The 20,095-nt window shown below is 38.5% G+C and overlaps 1 protein-coding gene across 1 annotated transcript; it reads right to left on the bottom strand.

The window, feature by feature from the left end:
• Nucleotides 1-222: 222 nt before the first annotated feature.
• Nucleotides 223-19,848, bottom strand: LOC121647741 (hepatocyte growth factor). The gene is made up of 18 exons (XM_041997410.1): nucleotides 19,718-19,848; nucleotides 17,596-17,755; nucleotides 17,177-17,289; nucleotides 16,514-16,628; nucleotides 14,689-14,837; nucleotides 12,725-12,845; nucleotides 11,802-11,920; nucleotides 8,743-8,908; nucleotides 8,508-8,641; nucleotides 7,415-7,508; nucleotides 6,093-6,223; nucleotides 4,713-4,742; nucleotides 3,969-4,074; nucleotides 3,686-3,760; nucleotides 3,442-3,591; nucleotides 3,229-3,335; nucleotides 2,586-2,728; nucleotides 223-2,100 (listed from the first exon to the last, which is right to left on the bottom strand). Exons 1-18 carry the CDS (start codon nucleotides 19,764-19,766, stop codon nucleotides 1,921-1,923), a joined length of 2,142 nt encoding a protein of 713 aa, XP_041853344.1. The 5' UTR covers nucleotides 19,767-19,848; the 3' UTR covers nucleotides 223-1,920.
• Nucleotides 19,849-20,095: the final 247 nt, after the last annotated feature.

Raw genomic sequence — 20,095 nt, 5'->3', positions numbered from 1 at the left:
CCTTATAGTCTCTATGCTGCAGTGGTGCCATCTTCTGGCAAAGCAGCAAAGCAACATTTTATCAATTATGCACCAAACGAGAATATTGGTTAAGACTTTAGCCTTTTTTTTTTCTTTCAAAGAAATGCAATTCAGAGAAAATTACATTTAAAACAAGACATGAATCAGAACCACAAGGTAAAAGTCATAGTTAATATAGAAAACAACTTATAGTATTTCAAATAATTGCTAAAATGTTTTTTTTTTTTTATTAAGCATAATGGATAAGAATTGTAATGACAAATGTACAATATACAGAAAACATAAGGCAATGCTGTACAACTTGTTGAAAATAGCAGCTTGCAACATCTTTCGGTATGCATACATACACACTTACACACACACAAGGCCATTTTATCACTCCCATACGCAGATAATGTGGCTATAGCATAAAGCCATTTTAATCATTTACACTGTTAAAAAAGGGGGGGTAAGTGTTAAGTTGTTTTCAGGGCCATTCAGTCCTCACAGTGAAGCCCAATACAGACAATTCAGTTACAAAGAGCATCCCTTCCACAAAATTTGAAGCAAGAGACTTTGTGACATTAATATCCAGAGTGGAATGGAATTGGGGGTCTGCCAGGGTCTGAGTGCAGGAATAATTCATTCAGCTCTGGCTCAAACATGCGCTCACACACACACTCTCCCTCTGCAGATTCGTTCTGCATACAGCCACTGCTGCAAAGAAACAAACAAACAACAACAACAACAAAAACATACATATAAAATACTCATGATTAACATTTAAAACATATTAAAGGAACTTTGTGTACACATGAATTATGCTTTATATCCTAAGAGGGTTGAGTAACCGTACATTCATTGTATCTACACAGACAGGAAATAGCATCTTATATACAGTCAATGGTACTGTGATAACATTACAATACTGGAAATGGAGTCTGACACCATTATCAGACAGAAACTTGACTGACAGATTAAACTGTAAAAAGCAAACTTCATTCCATTTACCGACCAAAAACACCCATAACCTCCTGTCATAGATCTATAAGACCTAAAATACATTTAGAGTGTCATAAATACACTCATTAAAACACTATTTACACTGAGGACCACTTTATTTAAGCCCCTGGAGATGCATGGAGCTTGTTAAGAGTGCCTTTGAAACTGCGCTACCATTGAATAGTTTTCTAAGTGGCTCACTGATGCACTCTACAAAGGGAGCTGCTGAACCACTGCATTTGGTGTTCAAATCATTCAAGTAATGCCAGGAATCACAAGTGTTCACATACACACATCTTTAAGGGGAAATTGGGAAGTTGTCAAAAACCAAATATTTGTTTCCCTGCTCTGTTTCTACCTCAGACAAAGACATTCAAAGACATTTTTATGTTATCTTCAACTTATGTATTGAAACATTTTCCTCACTTGCTGCTCCAGTCATTCAATTCCACCTGTATGTCTGCAACCCAGTCTCACGGCAAAATGTGACATAGCCACAAAGCAAGAGAATATTTCACTAATGTATATCAATACAAATTCTGTCAGACAATTAACTTTTTGAGCCAATTTAATAAAGTCTTAAAACTGTATCCCTCAGTTTATTTATTTATTTTCATGTCCATTTGAAAGGAAAAAAAAAAACAGACCTTCACATTTTGCCCTGGATCTGGATTGATCAAATATATACGCAGGAAGAAAACTGTCTTCATAGTTGTCATTAATGATTCTTACAGTAGAATCAATATGATAATTAGTACTCTTACATCATGACATAAGTGCATCCTCAGACTTTCTTCTTCATCTGCAAAACCACTAAGGTATACAAAACATAGCAAGTGACCTGAGTGCCCTGCTTGAGAGAAGAGAGGTGGAAGTTTTGATTTAGTCCCTTGATTGTGATTTATTTTACTTTAGTCTCTAGATGATCTCAGGGTTAGGGTAGAATTTGAAAGCCTTGTAAATCCACTGTGTGTAGAATGGCACATTAATGAAGATGCCAGGCTGGTTGGCCCGAGCACAGCCTCTGCCATGGACACTGACTCCAACAATAACTCTAATATCACCATCTTGACACACCAGAGGGCCGCCGTAATCCCTCTGTAAAAGAAGAAATGCATAGCACATGTTTTCTGGATCGCTAGTTAAGAAATGGGTATCATCACTGTTTATATTTTTTGGCAGTGATAAATAGAAACAAAATGCCTTTCAGCACCCTCGGTGACAGACGGTACCATCATGGGCATTTCTCTTCCAAACTTAGAATCCACAAAACATCTTTGAAAGTTGATTAAATTCAGCACAACAGTCTCCAGCTGCTCTGTTTACAACAGACTGAACACTAAGCCTGTGGATTTAAATAACATTTGTTTGAGATTTAAATCAAACTGGGCTTTGAAAGCACTCTGTTGAATCAAGGCACTAATATTCTCAGAGAGTCACACTAGAAATTATTACTTTATCTTGAGGTTTAAGGCTTGTTCTTGTTTACCAACATGGACACAATGCTGTCAGAGCTGTAAGAGGCTCATATCTAAACTGTAAAGCCATCTAATAAAGAATCTGAATAATTTAAAACAGTATACCTCACACACTCCCTCATTCCTCTTCCCTCCTGCGCAGATCTTGGTGTTGGGGATGTGGAGGTTCCCTCTGTGCATCTCTCTGCATCTATTATTACTGACAATAGGCAGGTTCACTGCCTTAAGTACATCATCGTGGCCAGTGCCTGAAAGAGTTTAAAGCTACACATTATCTCTTGTATTCTGCTACAACATGTACATTTCATGTCCCACCACAGAACCGTAGCCTTTTACATCCATATTAACTCATAATGGAAAATATGCACAATTCATATACATATATATATATAGCTATATCATATTTAGCACATTTCTATTCTAACAACTTAATAAAGCCTGAATACTTCACTAAGAAATAATGGCAAAATTTCTGCTTTTATTAAAAAACATTACTCTGATTCACCTCATAAATAAAACCATCCAACCAGCAGTACTGACCCAGGGTTATACAGTGCTGGTTATTAAAGACTATGTTATAATGTCCCTTTTCACTTCCACTATATCATTAAAATAAAGAGTGCAGAATCATGCAAGTGAGCTACATGAGAAATGCAATATAAATGCAATATATTGCAATCCCGTAAGACTTAAAGAGCAGACATGTATGCAACAGTAGAAGTGAAAGTACAATGCAGAACATTAGTACCTTTGGTCTCTCCCCATCCATACATTTTACATATTGTTCCCTCTGGAATGGAGCATCCAGCTACAGGCAGCTGAATGGTATGGACATTGTCTGCAGGAAGGGCAGGCCTGGACATATTTAATGAACACACAAAGTATGAAACATCATCATCATCACACAGCTAGAAATATATATATCAATATATTATAGGAATTTTTTTTTCCAAACACTTACTTAGCAAGCCTTAGGAGGGCTAAACTGGAGCCATCAGGGCCACATATCACATGAGCTATACTGACTTCTTGTCTCTTGGACCAGTCAGGAGCACCCTCTCGGATGTCAGAGACTCCCAGCCACACCCGATACTCACTGAGGTCTGGAACGCTGAAGAGACATAGGAGTTAAAATTATTCCACATGGAATAAAAATAATGCATGTGAACTCAAACGTATGCACTGCCTGTTACGACGGAAATTACCAGGAGGAGAAACACTGTCTGTCAGTCAGTACCCACTCCTCTCGTATCAGTGAACCACCACACCAGTGAACTGACCTGGTAAGATCAAAAACACACATGATGGGATAAAGTAAGCAGATAGGCTGTTTTACAAACTTTATACTGGAAATTTAAATAAATCCAAATGACATCTATATATGGAAATTGAAGAGGGGGAGACATAGATGATGGCTATTTTTGGAGCCTAACTGTTACTATCTGTGAGAGTATTGGAGGAAAATGAATAACATGTCGTATGATGTACCCTTTCTGTATGCTGACCATCCAGCTGCCATCTGTTATGCCAACTGGACCCCCTCCTACGATCCTGGTTCTTTTATGGATGAAACATCCTACAGTGGATGGCTCAACTAGCAAAGCAGAAACACACACACAAATACACACTCAATATTGTAACTTATTTCCTTTCAGTACACACCTAAATTTAATTTAATTCATGAATATGCTTTCAGAGGTACATTTCTGATATTGTTAATGCTGTAATAATGTTTACACAGTCACGAAACACTTGGGCTGCTTAATGATCTGTCATAATCATTATTTATATAAAAAAAAATAAATAACCAGTTATGCTGATGAGACCATTAATTGAAGTGATTACATCCAGTTTGCAGAACACATGGATGGAATTTGAACTCGGTGTGTCAAGAATGGGAGATTAATCTTCTAAATCTTACCCTACATCCAATTCTAACCTCAACTTGATACCCCAAAGCCAAGTTTTAACCTTAAAAAAATCACTTTTATTTCAAGGATGTCTCTAGGAGATGTCATCCTGTCATGTGCTTTGTCTCCACAATGACAGAAACAAACACACATACATAAACTTATATAGCTAGATAAGATAATGTCTCACATCATGCACTGTGATAGCTGGACATGAAAAGGCCTCCATGAAATTCTAGAAAAAAATAAATAAATAACCAGATTTCAGGGCTATCACATGCAGATCAGCAGCTTAGTCACTCACAAAGAGGTTCTTACTCACCTAGAGTAATGGTGTTCTGTAAAGAATCACCTGCAGTGTAGAGAAGAAACAAACAAGTCATAAAGAAGGATCGACTGACACAAGATAGGAGGTCATGTCACACAAAGGTTTGGATTTCATAGTGACCATGCAGCCATAGCCACCAGGACACTTTAAAAAAATATTCTTTCAAAAATGGGAGACTTTACATGAATAGTGTGTGCCTTAGTTAACCATAATGGAGTGAACTTAAGTTTAAGTTCAATAAAGGTTTGTTAAAAAGTTTTGGTTTTGTTTTCTATCATAGAGCTGACAGTGTTACAGTGGTTGGTGCTGTTGGTGTTAAGTTTCTAGGCTGAAAGTCAGCTTGGGCCTTTTTCTGTGTTTGCATTTATTTTTGTTTATTGTTCTCTGGGAGAAGATATAGTTCCATCTGTTTCAGAGCCCCCAGATTGGCGCACACCCTCTATCCCCAGGCAGTGAGGTGAATGAATGAAGAGACCTCCCCCCTGCCCCCCACCCTTTATCACACACCGTCCTCCACCACTGCAATAACTGTGAAATAAATGTTGCATTGCTGCAGCTTTCCAACATTCCACCATCTGAGTTTACTGCCCCGATTCTTATTCGTTTACAAGCATAAGGTGGAATTTGAATATTACACCACCGAACTTCTTTAAGTGCTTCTAATCTGTTACTGTTCTAACAGCTGTGCTTGCAGTGGGTAATTTTTATATTTGAGTTGGCATTTTATGCACTTATAATAACTCATGCCAGTGTTGAGATGTTCAAACAACATATTATTGTTATTATAAATAAGTTATTATTACAATTACAATAAAGAATTGAATTGAATTAAACTGAAATGTTCTACTGGTGACTCAAAATTGGATATAAATGTGAGAATAAATGTTCCTGAGTCTCTTAAAGAATCATGTGAGAGACTGACAACTTTTTAAAGGATGAACTGTGCCTCATAGTTAGAGTGAAAAGGAATAAAACTTGATTTTTGTTAAAATAAATTGGGTTTCTATGCATATATTTTTTATATTACAAACTTTAAATGACAACAACTAGCCATGAATTACTTATCAACTTTAAAAACGGTTTCTCCTGATTATAGACCTAATTTTGGTGATGTCTGTCTAAAACTATGAAAAAAAACCTGTTTGCCAGGGGAACACAGTGGCATCAATTCTTTTTTGACATACAATGATCTGCAAGTATTGATCAGCCAGAACACTGCAAATAAATTGAGTCTCCATGTGTCCAACCACTTGGAAAGAAGACAAAGGGAGAATGTGTACAGTCCTTCATTTAGAAGAATGATAAACCTTCAATTTCCACACATTGTTTCATACAGATACATGCATACATTCAGAGTCACGTCATTGCACTTACAAGGTTTTATGTTGCAGTAGTCCCATCGAATTGCAGAATTGTTGGTGTAACACCAAGGTCCGTGTTTGTCTTTATCAGGATTTCTGCAGAAGTTTCCCTCTAGGCTAGCCGTCAGCATGCCCCTCTCACCACTGGATGAACACAGAAAAAGCCCTTAACTAATCATTCAACATTCAGTAAGCCACAAAGACAATGTTCACAACAAAAGATTTTATTTTTTTTCTCTTCTTTAAGCAGATAATTCACCTCTTTCTGAGAGTAAAAAAGATTTCCCAGTGATTTGTAAGTATTATTACAAGCTGAATGAATTTAGCCAGATATGATCTGGACAGTCAAACTACACAGCTGTGTAGGCTCTCTCCCTCCAGACAAGAAGGCGATTTGCAAAGGAATTACTCACTAAAGCAGTATAAATCCACCTACATTCACATATCAGGTGCATTATGCAGTGTATCTTCATATGGCATTTAAAACCAAAAACAAACAAATTTCCCAGGTAGGATTCTTTAGCAAGTAAGGTGGAAAATGTAATGAAAAAGTTAAACATGAGAGAAGGGTTTCAAATCACAGTGATCCAGAGGTTCAAATCTGTGTTTATATCTATTATATTTCCGGCACAGCCAACTCTCATTGCGACTGAATAACCCTGACTTTTGACCTATGGATAGGAGCCAAGCAGTGGGGCTGAGTGGCTTTGAAGTGTTCCTACAAAGGAAGGGTTTGGGGTCAGAGGTGAGGAGTGAAGTGTATATCCCCCAACGAAATTATCACTGGGAGTCATTCCAGCTCAGTTAGGTCATCTTCAGGGAAACACTTGGCCGGCCATTAGTAGATGCTGGAGACACTAGTCATAGTACCCACAGGAGCTGTTTTCTTCTTGTGAAACCAAGAGGCTTAACATGATCCACTAACAACAATAAGACTTCAGTAAAGGTCAAAATAAGGTGCCTCTATGCATTACTTCTGTGTTTCAGGTTTGCACACATGCTCGATGCAAACGCAGACACACTGTCCTGCACACTAGGACTGTCATAAACAACCATTATCACTGGGACGCCATGCATTCCCATTTAAATTAAAACTCATAAAATTTGCATGTCTTCTGCTTATTATTATTTGCTTTGATTCAGCTTAGCTGTTAAAATCCTTTACACTTTGTCAGATCCAATGGCTAACATGTTGCTGAACTGCGTGACATCTTGATCTTGATTTTAGGCAGAGGCCCACGTCTGCAATTTATTAAGGGTGCAGGTCTGTTTTTGACATTATAGAGTTTGGAAAAGTTATTAGGCTAGGAGGTAGCAGGGATCTAGCAGGCTGACCTGTTGCTGTGGTCTCTCCAGGGAGCACAGGGCAGGTTTGATCTAGTCCTTGACTGCTGTCCTTGGTAATTCTCTCCAAAGCCTTCATAGCAGTCTAGATTTGGACAGAAACGGGTGAAAAATTAGGGTAAGTATCCTAAATGTATATTCCACATACAACAAACGTAACAAATTCTGTATAGACTTTCTTTAAAGTTCAAAGAATTGTAATGTGTATTCATTGTCAGTTAATATAGCATTTTTTAAGATCATTGTTGATGTTAAGCATCTACAGCACGAATTATGATCTTGTTACCAAACTTTAGAACTCCAACACAAAACATGATTGACTCGGCAAAGAACTGTATCACTACTTTCTTGTATTATCAATAAAATGTTGAATTGCAAATGTTTTAACTGACTGACTCTGACGGTGCACACATATTATGTATAAATATAAGAATTAAAAACAACCTTTAGTCAGACTTTCATAGTTGTGACTGGATCTAGAACAGGCAAAGCTGGGAACACTAAATAAGTCATCCACAATGACACCTCAGAAAAACATGGGTCATAAATAAGTTATTGAAGCTGTCTGTCATCCTGCATTTCATTTCTATATGGGAATGTATTCAACCCTCAAGGGTGAACTACAGCACAACCTCAGAGCGGGTTGATAATCCCAATGCAAGGCCATACAATCTCTAAGAAATATCCCCCAAATCCCTTGGGAAATTTGAATTTGTGTAATCAGCCATAGATCTACATCTTTCCATTTCAAATATTTCGGCAACCCAGAAAGAATCTGAACCAACACTAATCCTCCAACCCCATCTTTCAATGTCCAGTGAGACCAGGCTGTCCTTAAACTGCTGTCAGATTTTATTTATGTGAGATGTGGTCGCCAGTTCTTCCCACAGGCCAGCAGGGCTACAGTTTTCCATAGGGAAGGCGAAAAATGTGGTTACAAACCAATATATGTGGTTATAAAGTCTCATATGAACTCCACTATCTACAACAGAAAAATACCAAATGTTTGTCTGTGTTGGATGTAGATAAAATCATATTTTTCCTTGTGGAGTTCCGTGCCAAATAATGTTGTAGAATCTCTCACCGCTGACAGGACTGATCTGAGTGCCACACTGGGGAATAGTGGTGCAGAACATTGTGCGGACTCTTGGGTCCGTAGTGAAGCACCAGGGGAATTCTTGACCATCTGGATTCCGACAATAGTTCTCTCTCAGGTCCCTGAAAAACACAGAGAAACTCATCCTGTAATCTGCTCAGATGTAAGTGTACACTGGTGGGTGAGTGAGCGGATGGCTTTCTCATCTGAGTTTCTGACTCACTTGCATGGGTAGGCTTGAGGTATGAAAGTGTGGTTGTGGGGATACTGAGAATCCCAGTGCTGGCAGGTGAGTCCACTGTGCGTCACGTCCACTGTCCCTCGATAACCCTCTCCTCTGCCCTGGTAACACTGAGTGGTTTCTACCATATTACTTATAGAAGGAGTTTCTGTGGAAAGCCATAACATATTGAATGTGTAATTTAAGGTAAATACAGGTATCACGCAGATTTATTTATTTTTGTGAACACCAATGTGGAGGTTTTGAGTGCAGAAAAGTATCTGTTAATCCATGACAAAATTACTTACTTCTTACTTAATTTATTACATCAATAAAAAAAAGTAAATGTCATCTTGGTGTAAATCACTTATTTTAAGTAATCATTATGCATTTGTTTAGTAATTGATGGGCTGATTAAAAGTAAAAAGAAAAGACATAGTAATAGACAAGTTAGTTAGATCCCTTCGTACTCTTCTTTGGGAGCAAAATGATGACAACCAGCAAACTTGCAGCTTCCAAACAGCTGTCCACAAACAAAGGTGTGACAGGAACATACTAAAGTCCATCTGTTAGACACTAAAAACAGCTTATGCTTTGAATACCATCCCCCTTAAATCAAGCTTTGTTTTACATATGCTGCCAACATTCACCTTTTTAATATAATTGACAATTCAAACTAACATGCAATTCATGGTAGCATATATGTATGATTATGCACTGCCCTCAGTACATGCAGAGTGTAGAATTGTAGGTATTCAACCAACGTAGGTGGGCATGTGTGCAGACCTCAAGAAAGGCTAAAAGGCCACCACTTTGCATTGGTCAAATGATGATTGGTAGACAGTTTGAGCAGATTTCATCACAAAAAGTTATTTTACATTTTGCTACATAAGCACAATGTTTATACATGTCACTATACCAAAACAGAAAAGTAACATCCATTTGCAATAGTTTAACTTGCTCATTTTAAGCTTAACTTACAAAAGACTAATTTAACTGAAATGGTGGATGAAGAGATTTTAAAGTAATTATTATGAAATTCAAAGCGCACATGTTACCTGTGTCTTTGCCCAGGAACTTTGGCAAAATGGATCATACATTCTAAACAGATACTATGAAAGTCTTGAAACTCCACACATAATTTAGTCAAGCATTTCTAGATCCATTGCATAGCTTTTCCACCAGAAGTTCAAGAACATTTCACAGGAGTACAAGCTCCTCCAGAACATTGTGATTAGCATTTCAACAAGAGAGCCAGAAAGATTAAGCAAATCAGGCATGCCAAAGTGTGACAGGCTCACATTTCTATTGATGGTAATTCTCTGCAAATTGACAATTGAGCCTGGATCTCCTGATTATTGCTGCCCACAAACTTCAAACAAAATGAAAGTGTTTGCAGTTGTGCGTTTTTTAGAATGTTGAGTGTAAAAACATGGTGTGGAAAAATCTATTTCACTTGACTAAACAGAAGTGTTTACTGCTGCAAGCTCCATCTGAGACATTTTTGTGCTTTCAAAAAGCACATCCCTTCAAGCAAGAACTTTTTTTGTGGTGAAACGGTTTTCCTTGCATTTAATTTTGATCCCAGTTCCTTAGTCACACAATGCAGGATGTTATTTCCCAGCTGTCAACACCAAATGGTTCAGCCTGTAGCACATAATTTGATCTGGCTACAGCCAAATCAGCTGTCCTCAAAGTTCCAATGTGTCCTCACCCCAGGGTCTTGTATTAAATGGAGAGCTGCAAACATTTCCATGGTGTACAAAAAAGGAATTAATATTCAGTGATTAATCTCTGAGGAAAATTTGTAGTGTGATAGTTCTATAGACACAATCAATACACTAATGATGTCTTTGCTATTTAGTTTAAGCAGAATAAGCCTCCTCTGGGGGTTTAAAATGCCCACAGTATAACTACGCTGGAAAAAACAAGTCAGAAATTCCGTTTCATTCTAATTTTTATCATAGAAGCAGAGCTTTTATGACAAAACAAAAAACACGAAATAATTAGCCTCAACATTGTCCTTGACTGCTCCCAAAATTGCCTAAACGCTGCAGTTCTTCAAGTCTGTTAAACAACGTTTTTCTGCCTCCACAATTAGTCTAAAAATAGATTTGTACTAGTTTGACCATAAACAAAAGAAGAGGCTTTGTCAATGGAACACTCCTCTGTTTCACTGTCTGCTGCTCTGTCCTCACTGCCTTGTTTTGATTAAAACTAACTGGGTCGTAAACTTGGTCTGTTACCAAAAAACTCCATATCAAAGAGAAACAGAGAAGGATACAGTGCACAGGGTGGAGAACAGTTTGTAGAAGAGAGAACACAGAGAGGAACAGTGAATCACTGCGTCCTCATGGACGAATGCCATCTAGTAAACATGTTGCCAGGATCGCTGATGATTGTTGCAGGCAAACAGGTCAGTCACACACTGGAGAGAAATAATCTGAGCCTAACAATAACATCAGTTCTCTGTTTTATGTTCCTGAAGACTCCAGTGGCTGTTTTAGTGACTTGTCACTGATTGCAGGGTCAACTACACATAGTGCATCTGCTGGTTAGAAGCACAAAGATGCACAAAGCACAACCCCAGCTCTGGCTCTTACCTATCAATCACACTGCTTACGTTAAGTGTAAGAGGTGTGATGAAAGTGATATGCTTGTAGTACGTATGACCCTGGAGTTGTATCTATATGTAACTGAGCTCTTTGCAGTTTGCCCACCACACATAAGAGCTGGCATAGAACAATAAACAGCAGGTGAGTGACGCAGGGAAAAAATAAACATTCTGTCTATCAGAGAAGACATAACAGAGAGCCCAACTAAGTGGGGAGACTCTGCGTGTGTGTGTGTGTGTGTGTGTGTGTTCCATAGAATCAACTAATATGAGGAGGAGGAAAGATAAAATGAAGGGTACATGAAGTTGTTAGAGTATGTTGCAGTCATACTTCATGGGTTTGTACTGCACACAAACCACACCCACTCCCCATCATGATACATTTTGACTTGCTTGACTTATGTTAATGCATTCAACCACACACAAACAAACATGCATGCATGCTTACCGCAGACTTTGATGCTGCAATACTCCCACGATGTGTTTGGGTCCGTGGTAAAGCACCAGGGTCTGTGGCGTCCATCTGGGTTTCTACAGTAGTTGTCATCTAGGCCTTTGTCTGGATAACTAATACAAAACATGCAGAGCAGCTACATTAATATGTGGACAAAAGCTGCACGTGACTTAAAACCATAGTGCAAAAGAACACTGCAACACAACATCTCCCTTCTAAACTGCAAGCAGAGGAAGAGTGGAAAGACAGTTCACCATTGCATGCAGCCGAAACATTAATAACTATAATGGTGCATTGACTCCATCTGTGAATCCCCCTGTGAGGATGAGGAGGATAATAAGTTGCACCACTACAGGTGTTGAACAGTAAGTCATCCCAAAGTCCCACATCCCTTTAGGCCTGCAGCCTGTAGACATGCAGTATCAGGCTATGGGATCCTCTCATTACATTAGCGCTGCGAGCAGTCTGGGACCTGGTTTACACAAACAGTGGGATGATTAAGGATGTGTTAACGAGTCTCCACTAATCCAGACCACCTGCCACCCAACTGGCTGGAACAATTTTTACACAGACACATTTAAAGCTGATGTGCACACAAACCAAGATCATATAAGAATTATTGATACACATTGAAATATACAGCCTCCATAAATCAGAAAGAAGGTGTTTCCCCACCCATAACACTATTAAAACATACAATTACACACTGGAGTGAGAAAGCATTCCTTTGGGAAAAGTTTTCACTGGCTCACTCAAAATCACTTCATCTCCAGAGTTAAGTACATCACAGCCATATGAAGCAGTTGTGTGAACCAATTATTGCAACAAGTATTCTTAAGATTTTTGCCAGTATATGCTTGAATGTTTGCAGACGTACATGTGATGGAGCATGCACAGTATGTGTGTGAAAGGATCACCTCTTTGGGTGGAACTGGTGTTTGTGTGGTTCATTCAGGTCCCATCGCTGGCACTCTTTTCCACTTTCTGTGTGGTCCATGGGTCCTCTGTAGTCGTCTCCATTACAGTTCACACACTCAACTGCAGAGCAACGAAATACAAAACAAATCCTAACTAATATCATATTTTACATTTAGAATAACATTACATGTATTTCTTGTTTTTTAACAAACATGAACAAATGTGAGTATATAGCTCACGTGTTGGCATCTCTTCATAAGCTTCCAGTCGGTTTTCTAATTGATTTTAAGATTTTATTGCTATTTTTTTAAGTTTTAAATAGACTTGCACCATCTTAGGTAAAAGATCTAAGAGCAGTACATTCAACTAGTTTCTTTTAGATGCTCCAAGATAATCCCCAAAGGTTATTAAGCTTTTAGTGGCAGCTGCTCTAAATTTGTGGAAAATTTCTGCACCTTTCTTGTTTAAGATATCTTAAAATCATTGCTTAAAACTCTTCACTTCTCCTTTGCATTCATAGACACGACATCTTAATAGATCATTTGTACGTAGCTTTTTTTCTATTCTTCTTTTCCATTATTCTAAATTTTGTTTTTGTTGACAGTGCATAATAAATAAATTTGACCTTGACCCTATAACTATTCTATTTAGTACTTTAGCTCTGACTTTTGGTAGCAAAAGCATTGCGTGTGACATGCATGGCTTTGCACTGGTGGGAGGAACCTGGAGAAAAGTCACTGAGACACAGAAAAAAACATACAAACTCCAAAATAAAAAAAAAAGAAAAACAGCTTCAGCTCAGCAACACGTTTCAGGGCTCTTGCTGTAAGGTGACTGTTTTAACCACCGTTGCCCACACTACACAGTATTTCTAAAATAAACACCTTATAATAAAATACTTAACCCAGCATAAAGCCATTATGCTCACATACATTTAATGTCTCTAAGCACACACTATGTGCCAGACTAATGAGGGCAACAATCTTTGATGAAGCGAGGGCACCATTTGTTGCATGGTGAGTACTACACACTCTCTAGTAAAAACAACAGAGGATGGTGATTGAAAACAGATGTTTTCAAGTCCACTTCTGTCATTACACAACACATAATACAACTGGCTGCGTGTGCATATTCACGTTTACACGCCATGTTTGTGTCTGCGTGCATGTTTCCTATTAGTGCAAGTTAATTTTTGGAGAAATCCCTCCAGTCCTTTTCTTCTCAGAACACAGGCTTTCTTTCAAAATGAAATGTTGTTATCTCTGTTGTACAAGGCTTGATAACCCAATGGGATACCATATGTGAGCGAGAGAAGACAGAGTATCATCGTTGTTTCTTATCAAACCACAACTTGGTTCTTCTTGAAAGTGATCCTGTGTCATGCATGCTGGGGAAACAAGCCCTCTTGACAGCATGAATCCTCAAGGGTTAGATAACAGAGGTCATTATCATCCCCTTCTTCAGGGAGACTTCAGTGCCTGACAGTAACATTGAGTGATATAATATCAAGGCTAAGACACAGACAGGATTTCCTTTCATCACAACCATATGTATGTCCACAGGGATGGACATAATGGCTGGCAATTTGTGTAGATGAGAGGACAGAGGAATTAATATTCTCTAACATTCAGAAAGCAGCTCCTTTAGGTTCAAACCATTTACAAAATCTGAGCCTGATGGAATAAGAGAAGACAGCAAAAACTGAACCACACACCTGGAAACAGCTACAGCTGGCCTCTGCAAATAAAGAAAACCTGTGCACCCACACACGTGTGCACAGATGCTCAGTGGACCACAGTTATAGCGAAAGCCGCTTAGTCCAAGTATGTGATTGCCTAATTTGCTGCAGCTCATTTCAGACTGTCAAGCTTAAATTGGTGAGACAATTTGCAATGGGGAATGGGTATTATTTCAAGTGAACGTTCACATGCAGACATATTTTTTATGTGTGGTTATAGCGTACCCTCTGAACACTGTGGTATGCCACACTCCTGGTGTCTAAGATGTGGCCTGGGGTCAGTGGTAAAGCACCATGGACCAACAGTGGAGTTATCAGGGTTTCGGCAGTAGTTTTCTCTGAGATCCTTCTTCCTGAACTTCTTAGACATAAATCTGTTGAAAGAAGAGGAGTAGTTAAACCAGCAAACACATGTAATAAAACCAGCTACCAAATATTTCAGCTTACAAACAGAGCACAATATTTTAGAAAAAATAAAACACTGAAGTTCCTGCAATCATTTCTGTTGTGTTTTCTTAATCTCTGACAGAAAGAGGACCTTTATTCCATTTACAACATCTGCAATACTAAACAATGTTGTTTATGGACTGAGTCATCAATAACACAATATTGCTAATTGGAAAAAAAACACAATGATGCACAAAAAAGCAATTTCTTAGGAGGCCTGTTCAGAATGTAGTATAAACACACAGACAAATGACTCATATCTTTTCCATCAGGCAAGCACATGGCTGCGGTCACCAGCTGAGATGATGGCCATAGTGAGTAAAAGTTTTTTAAGTCAAGCGGTATTTTTCCATGATGATGAAACGATAACATTATGAAAAGTTCGTCATTTGGTTGTGGGTAATGATAGGTACAAAAATGAGAATAGCTGAAAAGAGATAAGGGAAAACTTCCACTGATAAAAATGTTATTTTTCTTGTGTGTGTATGTCAGAGTTCCACATGCCCATGAGCTGACTGATAAATACATATAACTTGCCTCGGTTTAATTACTTGATTTGTAAAGGCATTAATAGTAGTCTAATAGGGCAGGTTCACTGGAGGTACAAACGTACACTGCTGGCTTTGCTTTGTCAGTTCACTACAAAGCCTTTTAAAGTTAGTTCATACCTCTGAGGAGAGGAAGGGAAACTGATTTCTTCTTTACTCTCTTCATTGTAAAAATTTTAGGAAGATAATTTTACCTTATTGACATAATATAACAGTAATTAAAAGGAAGCCAAAACAGGCAGGAAGCTGGAAAAAAAAAGAAAACAAAGAGCAAATGGGATAAGCAAGCATAAGCCTTGTCTTGTGCACCGTACAATGATCTCTGGTGGTCAATAACTGGCTTGTAGTAAATATACAGGAATCATATTTAGCTGGTAAAAGATATTAATCCCCCATAGAGCAAGATATAATGAGCTGTTTAAAAGAAAACTTCCACACAACTTTAATTAAACTGTATGCTATTATATAAAGTATTACTGGGGCTATACTTGACATTTTTTGTTGTGCTTCACACAGAATAATGTTATTCTTTCTAAGAATTGACCACTTTTTAATTTTTTTATGTAGCAGTTCTCTTGTTCCTTACCAAGCCATCCCTTTCATGATTCATCTTTTGTTTTAAAACACTCTCTCTCTACTGAGAAACAGATACATTTCATCAAGAAGGTATGCCAAGATATTGAAAATTAGCTTTATCTGAGACATTAGCTGAGTTATGCATCCAGAGCTTAAACAAAGACTGCGTTTTAGATATGATCCTGATTTCTGTAAAACACACATAGAGTCAAACAGACACACACACACACCTAGATAAACAGAGTGGCCATTGCAGGAAATGATGTGTGACTCTGTAGAGTTTTACATTGAGGTCAGTTCTGATGAATGACTGCTCCCAGGAGCCTAATCAACCTTTAATATATCATACTCATACACACACATAGACTAGCCTCTAGCTACCAGCTAATTGCATCAATCACAGGCCAACACTAACATTAACAGCAGCTTCTAACACTATATGGTTTGACATTGAGGTGGAAAGTACATCAAATTCTTACTTGTGTTCATGAGGAATAGGAGAAGCCCAGGCTTGGCACTTGATCCCACTCACTGTCACCGACCTCCGTCCTCTATAGTTCTGACCTGTCCCCACAATGCATTCTCTTACATAATCTATATTTAGAAAAAGAAAAATATAACAAGAGAGAAAGATGGGTAGAATGAGGCAAAATGACAGCATTAAAGAGTTGTCCAATGACTTAACAGCCTGATCGTGGAGCTAGTGCAGATGATGAAGAAAACAGAGGGGGAGTAAGAATGCTGAGCTTAACAAGGACGTGACATTGCCAAGAGTCAAATCTGTTTTCCTAATCACAAATATCTGAATTCAGTGGAATAAGTTACGCACCCCGCATGTTCACTATTGTGGTCAGTCAGACTAAGATGTGGTGGGAATTTCCAGTGTTTACACAAATGCAGCTTAATGACATAAAATTAGCCGTAACACGCTGTGGCACGACAATAAACACGACAATGGTCCTTGCCCTTCCTTTTCTTTCCCCCGAGGATCATCATCATTTCTAAGACAAAGTCGCTGAAAATGAATCGATAAAGTATTCAAGCAATCAGCTTAAGGTTTTCCTTCAGGTGTTCCTGATGGACAGATGTGAGGACAGAAGGAGTCACTGGTTTAGTATAAGCTTGCAAAGAAGAAAGGGCACCTTTCTTCTGATAGAGTTGGTAGCTGTCGGTCTGATAGCTTTGAGTTCCTGGTGAGTTCTTGTCGAATGAAAGCCACTGGCATTTCCTGTTTTTATGATCATAAAGGAACGCTCTAGGAAAGGAAAGAAGACAGAGAGAAGAATAATAAGCTGTCTTTGTTTTCTTGAAGCAAAATGAAACCAAAGGCAATTAGCACTGGTGTCTGAATTAAGATGAAGCCTGCTTAACCAGATTATAGTTACGATATTGCCATTATGCATAATTTAAGAAGTTGTGGAGCCATCACATCTTTTAAACTTGACAGGTCTTATAAATTGACCATTCAACAATAGTTACTTGACCATGTTAAAAAAGATAATACATAAAAAAAAAAAATCATGGAGCTAAAAGGGTAATAATGGAATCATAACAAACAAACCTGCATGTGAAGGGGATTTTTTTATTGCGGCTGCAGACATTAGCACACCTGGATAAGCTCATCTTCTTGGTTTTGGTCAGATGGAAAGCCTCAGGAGACTGTGAAACCAGCTGGATGCCATCAGATTTCTGGTAGTCCTGGAGTGCATTTCTTTTGCTCTCTGAAATACAATAACATCACACCATCATGGCAGCTCAGTTATTATAACTAGAATACTTTAATACTAGTATAAGCCACAGTGGGGGTGGAGCTTAAACTGCTATTAACCTTTTAGGGCTTATTTCAATGAGTTAAAGGATTTGTCTGTTTTGCAGCTCTGATGACAATACAGCCTGGTTTTGTTTTACTTAATTCTTCCACCGTTAATAAACAGTATTTTGCTGTAATATTTTTTATATTTAGCTGCTATTAATATCATTATCCCCATCATCATTACCATTGAACATGCAAGCAAATGCATCAGCAGATGCTCCTTAGTAATAGTAATAGTATATTAGGGGTTAGGCTACACAATTAGCAGATGTTGAGAAAAAACAAGAGAAGAAAAAGTTAAACAAGTTTTACTCTTAGCTGAAGCCTCAACAGTTCCTTCATACATTCAAAGCAGATATCAGTAAATGTCTTTATGGTTGTTTATTTTTTTTAGGAAAACACTCTATAACACACTTCTCATATGTTTCTGGCTGGCTGTAAGTCAGGAGAAAGAGTGTTTGTCTGCCAGTTAAAAGGCTGATGGTTTAATCCCAGGTTTCCCTAGACCACAAGTTGAAACATCCCTGTGGAAGACACTGAACCCTGCATTGCCTCCTGTATGTTTATTGGCATTTGGATGTGATAATTTATCTTTCTTTAAACTTTTAAATCAGGGTAGAGGACAACCAACAGAGGCACAATACTGGTCTTTATAAGGTACAAACTACAAAGGTACAACTAAGTAGCCACTTTTGAGGGTACAGCTCAGCACCTTTGAGGGCAGCACCCCAGTGTCAAGCCTTTGTTCCCTGAAAGATATAATTAGGTACTTTTTCCTGGGAGAAAATGTGGATAATCTGCCAACATACACATCACACACCAGCATTACAAAGTGGTAGTCAGTCTGCTTTGACGTTGTGAGTTAGTGTATGTGTGTGTGTGTGCGTGTGCGTGTGTTTGTAGCTTTTCTGCGTCTTTGCAAAATGAGAAAGCCACTCAGTTAAAGAGAACCCCGCCCACATTTCTCTTCCTTTTACATTTTTCAATTATCTGTCTACGTGCATTTCAATCGATATTAGTATTTTCTCTCTATTAATCATCAGCATCACTAAATGACTGTGACGCTCCTGGAAAAGTTGTTAAAGCTGTCTTGTTTTTTTTCTGGAATGACCATACAAACTATAAGTCATCATCAGAGCTGCTCTCAGATTCAGTGTATGAAAGCTTTCTGGGGAAACGTGCAGGTGGGGATCGCAGAGGACCAGAGGTCTTCTTTTTTGTCCGATCAGCTAGAGTTCATTGGCTCCACAATGTATCTGCCTGAGTGCCAAATGGAGCGTTGAACCGAAAGAGTCCCACTCTGTTACAATCACAGGATGACTCAACAATTCAATCCAATCAACAATCTGCTTTTTCTGTCCTTCCTTAAATAATCTGTTGCGTGGACAAATACTTTAGTTTTTAGCCCACTTTGTTGTAGCTTTTTTAATATTGTAATCCAGTCAAATAAGATTTGGTTACAAGTCTTGCGCTCTGGAGATGTCACAACAGCAAGAGTTGGGATGGATGTCTGTTTCCATCCGTGCGCATTAAGTTGTATCTTTTAAATTTCAAGAAGACGGGTTTTTCTTTCCTTGATTGTTTATATTACATTTAAACACATTTATCCTGATTTATTTAATCGCACACACATTTCCAAGACGAGTCCAACGTTCCAGTAGGCTATAGGCAGCCAAGGCTATCGTGTGTAAAATACCTGAATTGTTATCACATTATATTATTGCTATAATCGTGATAAAGTAACAGGAATAAAACCACTTAACACATGTTTGACAGCCTGTTCACGGAGCGCAAAACAGTACCCCTCTGCAGCTACAGTGGCAGATAGGGAGCGATCCAAGCATAACTAAATAGTTTTCGACAAACTTACCAGAGCAAGAAATGACGAAGAGTCCGAAAACGAGCTTGTAAATCCACATCGCCTCGTCACACAACAACAGTTTAAGGAACGAATGGAAACGCTGCCTGCTGTGCTGCCTGACTGCAACCAGGAGATGTTGCTTCCACCACTGCACAAACGATGCGTCTCCTCTTTAAGTACTTTACCTCCCTCCTCCCTCCTCTCCGTCTCTCTACGCGCACGTGTCTCTCTTCCTCCATCGTTTTTCCTCATCATTCCATCTGTTTCTTGTCTTTAACTCTCGTTCTGTCTACCAGTATCACACACACAATATAGTGATACATACGTCTTTAGCCACCCTTGTCCTCTTGTCACCCATTGCTCTCATGATATGTCTGTGTCTTTGGG

Source organism: Melanotaenia boesemani, chromosome 10, assembly GCF_017639745.1.
Source record: "Melanotaenia boesemani isolate fMelBoe1 chromosome 10, fMelBoe1.pri, whole genome shotgun sequence".
NCBI lineage: Eukaryota > Metazoa > Chordata > Actinopteri > Atheriniformes > Melanotaeniidae > Melanotaenia > Melanotaenia boesemani.
This window is presented reverse-complemented; position numbering and strand designations above follow the sequence as displayed.

Coding starts and splice junctions, on each gene's coding strand:
- LOC121647741 (XM_041997410.1), bottom strand. CDS start 19,766: ATGTGGATTTACAAGCTCGTTTTCGGACTCTTCGTCATTTCTTGCTCT. Junction 11,921..12,724: donor CACCAGTTCCACCCAAAGAG/GTGATCCTTTCA, acceptor GTTTTGTATTAG/TTATCCAGACAAAGGCCTAG. Junction 2,101..2,585: donor GGAATGAGGGAGTGTGTGAG/GTATACTGTTTT, acceptor CTTCTTTTACAG/AGGGATTACGGCGGCCCTCT.